The following is a 9,848-nucleotide window of genomic DNA, read 5'->3' on the forward strand; positions in this document are numbered from 1 at the left end:
CTTCGTGTATCATGGGAAAAAAAAAAAATTGCAATCACTTCACGCATCATTTTAATTTGTACATTTTCCCTCATAAGAACATAAAAAAAGTTTTAAAAGATCCTACAAGAAATCAATATTTTGTGGAGAGTATCCATACAGATGTAGTGTATGTGACCTGCATGAAGATGAAATCAATCATAGTGGTCACTTTACAAATGGCAGGCGCATAAAAGAGCAGTGAAACATGGTGCTACGTGATATAAAAAGACAGTTATGCCGTTAAGTTGACAGACAGTACAAATATTCAACTCACACACAAAGATTTAGAAATATATTAATCCTATTTTTTCTTAACCAACTAGAACTCCAAAACAGAACTCAATAGGGGACCTGCCCAGCCTACATAACAGTAGGGAAAACACTGCAGTGATGCATGGTAGAGGATGAGGGATAGAGAATAGCATAGAGGAACAGTCGGGGTACAACAGGGTGGGGTCAATTCCGTTTCAATTCAGAAAGTAAACTCAATTCCAAATTTTACCAAATTAAAAGGAATTGGAATTTCAGTGTACTTCCTGAATAGACTGGAATTCACCCCAATGCTGGTGTACAAACCTACAGACTGAATCCAGACATGACTAGGTGCTGGGCAGTGTTTCTAGCATCAAAGTATGACGTGTCTGTTTCGTCCTCCGGCTGGGGGATGAAGGGCATTGTCTGGTTCTGGAGGTTATCCCAGTCCAAACCCGCAAAGAGAGCGTGGCTCCTCAGTTCTGATGCAGAAAAAAACATGGTTGTAGCAAAAACATTTAACTATCAATCAGAATGGCATCCATGAAATGGTATTATTACAGTTTGGTTACACTGAACTGCATTTAAATTGGGCAAAGAAAACCTTACCTTTGAGGCCAGCCCGTTTGTTCATATCCATGGTGAGTAAGAGCTCTATGGCATTCCGGGAATTGTGGGATAGCTCCTCATCACCATCAGGCCATGGGATATCTGAGATTAAAAAAATAACTAAATAAACAATTTTGGTGATATAAAACACTTTGAAATGCATGACTTTACTTTGCCGTAAAGGCCTTTGTGTCACACTGATAACATAACAGAAGCAATAAACAGCCACGGCAGCTGCTGATATCTACCTCTGTTGAGAATATTCTGGAAGACAAGCTGAGGGGTTTCGTCATTGAAGGGGGGCACACCGGTGAGGAACTCAAACAGACACACACCCAAGGCCCACCAGTCCACCATGTAGTCTGAGGGGGGAACAGAGTCACTTTTCTTAGGTACCAGTACTGTAGTGTTACTGTGCTATTTTCCTGTTAGGCCGTGCCTCTATTCGACAGCGGTGGAAGCAGGAACTGAGTTAGACAAATTGGACAACACTTAGCTTAATGTTTCGATGTAAAACTTCAGATAATTGTCAATATTTTTTCTTACAAATTCTTTCCAACATTAGATCCACACCTTGGCACCAAACATCATATTCCAGGACAAAACACATACCAATGTTAGAAACATGACAGATTTCATCAGCTTGAAAATATGCCTTTATAATAGGGCCCACCTGGAAGTCACCAATGTTAGTTCTCCACTGACATGACTTTCCCGAGACTCTTCAACACCATGCCTTAAAATTGGCTTCCCATTAGAATTTCCCTCAATTTAACCCCAACATGGGTCCACACCAACCCAATACAAGGGGCCAGAAGCAGCAATTACAATGGGGAATCAGAACCGGCATTTTGCAACCTATCCACGTAATATTGAATCAGGCAGCCATTTCCTCTGGTACTAGACAGTGAATGCAGGGAAGCTGAAAGCACATGCATTTCCCTGGCAGTTAGCAAGGTTACGATCAACTTACCACAATTAAGATATCCTGAAACTAAAAAAATAATGCCTGTTAAAATTGCTGAACTTGCTTTCTCAACAGGCATTTATTTATACCTTTATGTATAGTTGTTAGGATGATGACAGAAATTTTACCAACATGCATACAGAAATATTTTGAATCCCCCCCCCACTGGCACCCTCCCCAGTGTCTCTTACCATGTGGTATCCCCAATAGCAGCTCTGGGGCTAGGTAGTCTGGGGTGCCTAAAATCGGCACTCCCTCCACAGGTACCGGAGCACGTCGGACACTCTTGGGGGTCCTGAATGGAGTGTGGGATGTTGTCATCGTCTGTGGGGTCTGAAATGAGAAAACAAATGAATAAATAACTGGGATAAAACAGTGTTGTGTAATGTAGGTTCCCTGAAAAAAAATAAGCTATATTCAGGTCATACATTTGAACGTAGCCATCACCCCTGAGCCTCGACTCAGTAGATCTACCTGATAGAGGGAGCTGTTGGAGTTGGGTCTCTTCTGGACTGGTGTGACAGCAGCAGGCATACTGTGGTAGGAGGCTGAGGTAGCCATATCCATGGCCTCCACTGAGCCCAGGCTGAGGCGTGAGTTCCACGACATGTTGGAGCGGTTGATGGAGCTGCAGTAGCTCCGGAAGGCCACCATGTTCCTGGGCTTGAGGAACGAGGGTGACTTGGTCACGATGGGGTCCAGCTCGGGGACTCTGTCAAGGAAGGAGCGTTTGGATACGCCTCCTCGCAGGGTGAGCATGTTGCCCAGCAGTGCTGTTCCTATACTAGCGAAGGTGGGTGGCTGAGGTGGCAGTGATATTTCGCTGTTGTCTAGCTCTAACAATGCCAAATGCCCTTCTTTGGCACTATGAGTCGACCACTTTGGGGTTGGGCTGTTGACATTGATGGACATTTCATGAACCGACCCCTCAGAGTCGATGCTCAGGCTGCTGCTCAGCTCATGGTCTTCACCAAAAGACCTGCCCTCAACAAAGACCCCCTCTGCTAGGTCATCCAACTCACACAGGAGGTTTTTAGTCACAGCAATGGGACTGGAGCGTTTGGGCACCTGTCCTTTAGCAGTCCCTTGACCCTTAGATCCAAACTCCTCCAACTGAACATTGGCAAACACCCCAGTCAGACCAGTACGATACTTCAAAGCCACTTCTGGGACCCCAGAACATCTCTGGTACTCCGAGTCTCTCTTCTTGGAAAGCGATTCCAACTGCTCAGGACTTTTCTCCACCTCCTCAAACCCTCTCTTTACTGCTGAGGTTACCCCAGACTGGACTTCCATTGGTTTCCCTTTGGTGGCACAGATACTTTCAGCTCCAGAAACATTGCCTCTGACTGGTTGAGAGAGTTCAGGCTTCTTGGGTGGGGCAGATTGCTCCACCTCGTTAAACTGAAGCCTCTTTCCAACATGAGGTTCCTGTTTGGCCTTCCTGGACAGTTCTCCGGTACTGGGTTCTTGGTGGAGCTGTCCACGTAGTTCCAAGTTGTCCAACGATGCCAGGGCTGAGCCCTGGCCCAGCATCCTAATATCAGAGGTCACCTTTCCTCCCGTTTGTCCACTTGCATTCCTACCATATAGGTATGGCACGTTCTCAATCTCCTTCTAGAAAAGGAAACGGAATACAGTAACAAAACGGAATACAACATACATATCTTCTAATAACCAATGACCCACAAATACAGATATTTGAAAACAAAATGTTTATTTGCTACTGGCTTGACCTGCTCCAGCTCCCATAGTGGGCTGACACCTCCCTCAGAGTCAGTGGTGGAGGGGAAGATGCATGATTGGCTGCCACCTGTGCTCATGGTGTCAAACCTCCTCCTGGACTTGAGCAGCCTGGGAGTCAGGCTCTTGGCCAAAGCATATGGGCTGAACACACAGCTGTTGGGTCCTGAAAAAACAAAGCAAAGACTGATTAGAACCAGTTTGAGGGAACAGAATCCACTTTCTCCTCAGGACAGGTTTGACTACATATCAGACCAGTCTGCCCTCTATAGATAAAAATGAAAACCTGAAACACAGGGTGGTTTGCCGAGGTAGAATTGAAGAGACATACCCAAAGTCCGGCTAAGGCAGACAGGGGAACGCAGGTATTCCTTCTGTCTCCTCAAGGGCGAACTGAGCGAGTTTTTCCGCTGTTCAATTTTCCCACATGACATAGGGCTAAACACAGCCGAGCCGCTGCTGTGCCGCTTGCCCTCCACTGCTGGCGTGTTCTGTGTTTGATGAGATGAGAGCACAGAATAAATGTTTAATCTGGCAACAGGAAACAATGTACTGTATCTACACAAACCAATCATATCACACATATTATCATTACTGATGTTTTCTAAATGAATACATATTTAAATACAATTAACTTTACTCACAAGTCCAAGAGAGCTGATCAAAGACAGGACTTGACCAGGGGTGCGGAAATAATCTTGTTTAGGCATTGCCAAAGATGGGGTTGTCATGATATCGGCAAGACTCAATTCTGGGAGGAAAAGGAATTAAAATGTAAAACACAACAAAAGCCTGCAAGCAGATGGAGATGTAGGTGGATGCGTTAATTAAGTGTACGCTATTGTGCCCATACCCCTGTCAAGCTTGACTTTGGAGAGGCCAAAATCTGTAAGCTTGATGTGGCCTTCATTAGACACAAGCATATTGTCCGGCTTTAGGTCCCTAAAAGATTGAACAGAATACAAAACTCAATTATACTAAAATGTGAAATAAACACAAATATTTTGAAGATGAGTAGTTATAAAAGTACCTGTGGGTGATTCCATGGCGATGGAGGTAGTCTAAAGCACGTGCCACCTCTGAAATGTATTTCACTGACATGTCCTCATCAAAATACCCATAGATGTGAAGAAGTGATTTCACATCCCCTCCAATAAGGTATTCCATCACCTGTGGATAAACATGTACAGAGGCAATATACCAAAGTCAGGTCAGGGACATGCGTCACTCACTGTTGTCATTTGTATTTTTTTTAGGGCCACATACCAAATACACGTTTGTTGCTGATTGGAGACAGTAGAAGAGGTGCACGACAAAGGGACTTTTGCTGAGGGCCAATGCGTCCCGCTCTGCCTTCATCTGATCTGCCATATTTTTGTCGCGCATGTCTGCTTTCTTCACCACCTGGAGGAAAGTGAATAGCCAGTAAAGTGTTATTATCCTCAAAGGTCAATGTAAGTTAGGTAAATAAAAAATATATATATTTTTTTAAAGTTAAATGCTTTCCAACTCCTTTACATTAACAGCGGTTACTGATGGTTCACATAACATCAAATTCTAAATGCTCTCGAGCAGATGCATAGCAGTGGTAAAATGTTGATCACTTGCCTTGATTGCATATAACCGTGCATTGCTTTTCTTCCGTGCAAGGTAAACCTTTCCAAAGGCACCACGGCTGATGGGCTTCAAAACAACGAAGTCTTCGATTGAGGCAGGTTTTGGCATATCGGATACCTTCCCATCTGCACAGGAAAGGGAGCACGCACCCTGCTTTTCACCCGCATCCATAGTTGGCACCTACTAGCAGCTAACGTTAGCGTAACTTTTGCAACTCTTCAAGGGGAATACATCCTGAGAGTAATTAAAAACAAAAAGCGTGCATGCAATTAAACTAGTAAGCTGTTACAGTTCAAAATACCGATATGAAGTTTTATGACACAAATCTTTTCACTAACCTGACAGACAAGACAAGGCGCGGTTTGTTTTGAAATTTGAAATCCGCTCACAGAAATAGGGGTCCTGCGTGACGTACTATTCGTGGCCAAAGATAGTGCCTATACGAATATAAACACTTGAAATGCAGATCACTTCAAAGGCAGATTTGGCCAAATAATAAATGTATGAATTATTCAATGAATACAATTGAGTTTTTGGGCCATCTTATTTCTAGAGCTACTCTTCTAGAAGAATTGGCATCAGGCAACGGGTAGGACACCTAGTATCAAAATAATATGTTACGTCATACATATTTTGAATGCTGTTTGTTACGAATGTTGCCAACATAGAGAGTATTAAAAACAATGTTCTCCCTCCTACAATGAGTCAGGGGTTAATAACGCTGATACCTAAAGCCTAAAAAATAAGTGCTGCTCATCGATAACTGGCGTCCAATCTGTCTTCTTGATAATGACTATAAGATTATAAGCCTTACTACTTGCAAAAAGAATTAAAGAAGTCCTGGATGCAATCATTGATGAAACACAGTCTGGATTCACGAGGAACAGACATATTTCTAACAATGTCAGACTAGTATTAGACATACTTGACTACTCAGACCTAATAACTGAGGATAGCTTCATATTATTTTTAGATTTTTATAAAGCATTTGACACAGTAGAGCAAGAGCATCAGTTTCTCTTCCACTCCCTTGAGAGACTTGGCTTTGGGGATTTTTTTCTGTAAGGCTATTAAGAACATTTGAACATCTTGGCCATGTTCTGTTATAATCTCCACCCGGCACAGCCAGAAGAGGACTGGCCACCCCACATAGCCTGGTTCCTCTCTAGGTTTCTTCCTAGGTTTTGGCCTTTCTAGGGAGTTTTTCCGAGCCACCGTGCTTTTACACCTGCATTGCTTGCTATTTGGGGTTTTAGGCTGGGTTTCTGTACAGCACTTTGAGATATCAGCTGATGTACGAAGGGCTATATAAATACATTTGATTTGATTTAAGACGCTCTATGCAAATGGTAACAGCTCTATCAAATTGAAATATGGCACCTCACCTAGATTTGAGTTAAAGAGAGGAATTAGGCAAGGTTGTCCTATCCCTCCATACCTGTTTTTATTAATCAACCAACTTCTTGCAAATTCTTTAAATAATAGTCCTGTACAAGGTATTTACATAGCTGGTAAAGAAATGATTATACGCCAGCTGGCTGATGATACTACACTTTTTCTGAAAGACGCTAACCAAATTCCCATATCGATCAATGTGATACAATCCTTTCCCAAAGGTCTGGTCTATATCTTAACATTAATACATGTGAACTCATAGCTGTCAAAGATTGTGTGACACCTTCATATTATGGTATTCCAGTAAAAGAAGAACTTACATATTTAAGCATAACCATTACAAAGGATCAGAAGTCTAGAGGCTTACTAAATTTTAACCCTCTTATTAAAAAAAAAACAGAAGAAGCTAAATCAATGACTACAGAGGGACTTATCTTTAAAAGGTAGAGTCCTAATAACCAAGGCCGAAGGTATCTCTAGACTAACATATGGTGCTCTATCTTTATATCTTGACAGTAAAATAAGCAAGGAGAGAGACCAGATGCTTTTCAACTTTCTTTGGAGAAACCGTACCCATTGCATTAGGAAAACTGTTGTAATGAACACTTATGAGAATGGTGGACTGAGTTTTCTGGACTTTACTACTTTAAATAATACTTTTAAGATCAATTGGATAAAACAATTCCTAAGAAGACCCACTTCTATCTGGAATTTTATTCCTCATCATGTCTTCTCTACTTTTGGTGGCCTTAACTTCATGTTGTTTTGCAATTATAATATTGACAAAGTTCCAGTGAAACTTTCTGCTTTTCATCGGCAGGTTTTCTTGTCATGGTCCTTAATTTATAAACACAATTTTTCTCCACACAGATATTATATATGGAATAATCGGGATATATTGTATAAAAATACTTCTTTGTTTTTATTGGTTCCAAAATAATATCCTATTGGTGAGCCAACTGGTAAATGCAGAGGGTCTTTCACTCAGTTATAAAGAATTCTTATCACTTTACAAGGTCCCTGTAACACCTAAAGATTTGCAATTGTTTTAGATGCCATTCCCTCAGGTGTTGCTATGTTATTCAGGAACGTGTCAAGACCTGACCCTCAGAGCCTACCTTCTATTGTTCCTGTTGACTCATCAGTAGGAAAGATTTGTTTCTCTTTTGGTCCATTCAACAACAGAGCGATACAAACCTTGTTTCAGCAGGATGTTGTATCTTTACCTTATGTCATGCCTTATTGGAAGGGATTTATTGATAATATCTGTTGGAAAAAAGTTTGGATGTTGCCACACACATACCTACTTGTTAACAAAATTAAGGAAGTTTCCTTTAAAATTATTCATAAATATTATCTTGCCAACCACGATATAAAGAAGTTTAAGGAAAACATCAACTCAAATTGCTCCATTTGTAATGACCACCCAGAAACAGTGTTGCATCTTTTTTGGCATTGTATGCATGTAAGAAAACTGTTGTGGAGAGATGTACTGTTTAGATTCTTTACATACAATAGAAATAAGCTGAAACATTTTTATGTAATTCATTTCATTATTCTTCTGGCCAAATTTCATATTCACAAATGTAAATTTACAAACAGAAAACCAAATTTTCGTACCCTACAAAAAGAAATTGACCTGTATTTTAAGATGGTTAAATGCTCTACTAACAAAAAAGCTGTTAGAATTGTAAGTATGTGTATGTCCCTTAAGGTCCTTGTGTAATTGTAATGTGATATTGTACCCCCTAGCCCCGCCCCCAGCCCCGCCCCTAGCTCGATTGTCCATTGTTTGTAATCTATGTATGCTTGTGTTCCCTCATGTGCTTTATGTATTGATTTGTTGTTAATAAAAAGAAAATTAAAATAAAATAAAAAAATATGAATGTTGCCAACAATGTTGCTGACATTGCCGAAGGTGCATAAAGATGGTGGCCTGCCTTATTTAATAAGTTGTATTGTACAGTGCTTTCCACCACAATTTTTTGGGATTGACAATAGCACGCTATACATTATCCCAATTCTTGCTCCAAGACATCGGCAATTAGAAAACATTAAAAAGTAGATTGTTCTGATTTATAGCCACATTGAACCATAGTTTTAAAAGTCTGTGGATAGTGCTCAAACAATGATGTCATATCTGAATTCCTCAATTTTTATGCACCTTCTCCATTATTAGCAAAAAAATAAAAAAGAGAAACATTGGAGAAGTAGCCAGAGGCATTTTGCTTTCATTTTTTGAATGCTAATTTCTAGTGACTTTTGAGAAAAGACAAATGGGCCAATCAGTCGTAGGGCCATGGCCATTCATACTATACTGAATACCAGTGTGACTGTTAATGTGGATATATTCAATTAAACAACCATTTTGTACTATTTTTCTCACTTCCCCTATGTCAGGTTGTTACTATTACTGCTCTACACACTGTATGGTTTGAAACAACATGATTTGTTCAAGGTATACTACAGTTATTATAGTGTAATAATAACCAGCAACATACACAGTTAAAAACGATTGTAATAAAAACAAAAAAATCCATCTCCACTCTACAAAATTATGCAAAATAAAATATCCTCATGGCTGCCTCTCTCCTGCATGAAGTTAACACATACAATACACCCTCTAGACTTAAGCTGCTATCATTTCATCAGAGATCATATATTACTTTTTTGTAGACTGTTTTCTCTGCTACCACACGGCAAGTGGTAACTGAGCGAGAGTCTAGGTCCAAAAGGCTCCCCCCATGTGACAAATAAAATGCGATTTGATTTGATAATTGCAATTGAGTCACACTATGACAGACCATCAACTCAGACCATCAACTCTATGAGCTTGGAGAGGCACTTCTCACTATCTTACCTGTCAGTCTTACAGCTAATTTCCTGCAAGTATAGCCGGTTGATGTTTATTGGGATAAGTCTTGTCCTGGATGCAGAAGTGAGCAATTTCCACAAGCCAGCTACAAAATCAAAATAGGCAATACTGTAAAAAAAATCATGTTTTCTGTTGTTGTTGCTTTTTAGTCTTAATTTAAGTTTAGAATTAGACATTAGTGTTAGCAGTGTGGTTAAGGTAAAGGTTAGGGTTAGATTTAAAATGGATGACTTTGTGGCTGTTCCAGCCAGTGACCATCACTGATTCACGACGAAAAACGCTAACCTGCACAATTCTACACATTTTGCCATATGGTGTGGAGCCTGAAGAGAAATATTTGCAGTTTTGAGAGTGACTAACAAAATAAAT

At 40.6% G+C, this 9,848-nt stretch overlaps 1 protein-coding gene across 3 annotated transcripts; it reads right to left on the reverse strand.

Annotated features, from left to right (window-relative positions):
• Nucleotides 1-34: 34 nt before the first annotated feature.
• mastl (microtubule associated serine/threonine kinase-like) lies at nucleotides 35-5,646 on the reverse strand. 3 transcript variants are annotated; one of them, XM_024392807.2, is made up of 14 exons: nucleotides 5,548-5,646; nucleotides 5,201-5,443; nucleotides 4,859-4,996; nucleotides 4,623-4,762; nucleotides 4,446-4,534; nucleotides 4,237-4,343; nucleotides 3,924-4,083; nucleotides 3,586-3,758; nucleotides 2,324-3,466; nucleotides 2,041-2,182; nucleotides 1,856-1,876; nucleotides 1,131-1,244; nucleotides 883-984; nucleotides 35-755 (listed from the first exon to the last, which is right to left on the reverse strand). In XM_024392807.2, the coding sequence occupies exons 2-14, from the start codon at nucleotides 5,378-5,380 to the stop codon at nucleotides 598-600; spliced, it is 2,667 nt and encodes an 888-aa protein (XP_024248575.1). In that variant the 5' UTR covers nucleotides 5,381-5,443; nucleotides 5,548-5,646; the 3' UTR covers nucleotides 35-597. The 3 variants fall into 3 exon arrangements, with proteins under 3 accessions (XP_024248575.1, XP_024248574.1, XP_024248576.1); XM_024392806.2 differs by having other exon boundaries at nucleotides 5,201-5,595; XM_024392808.2 differs by lacking the exon at nucleotides 1,856-1,876 and having other exon boundaries at nucleotides 5,201-5,594.
• Nucleotides 5,647-9,848: the final 4,202 nt, after the last annotated feature.

This window comes from Oncorhynchus tshawytscha, linkage group LG29 (assembly GCF_018296145.1).
Source record: "Oncorhynchus tshawytscha isolate Ot180627B linkage group LG29, Otsh_v2.0, whole genome shotgun sequence".
Taxonomy (NCBI): Eukaryota; Metazoa; Chordata; class Actinopteri; order Salmoniformes; family Salmonidae; genus Oncorhynchus; species Oncorhynchus tshawytscha.

Excerpts from the sequence above, each read along its gene's own strand:
- mastl (XM_024392807.2), bottom strand. The coding sequence starts at position 5,380 with ATGGATGCGGGTGAAAAGCAGGGTGCGTGCTCCCTTTCCTGTGCAGAT. Across the intron at positions 4,997-5,200 it reads CACGGTTATATGCAATCAAG|GTGGTGAAGAAAGCAGACAT; the intron begins GCAAGTGATCAA and ends ACTTTCCTCCAG. Across the intron at positions 2,183-2,323 it reads CCAACAGCTCCCTCTATCAG|ACCCCACAGACGATGACAAC; the intron begins GTAGATCTACTG and ends TTCTCATTTCAG.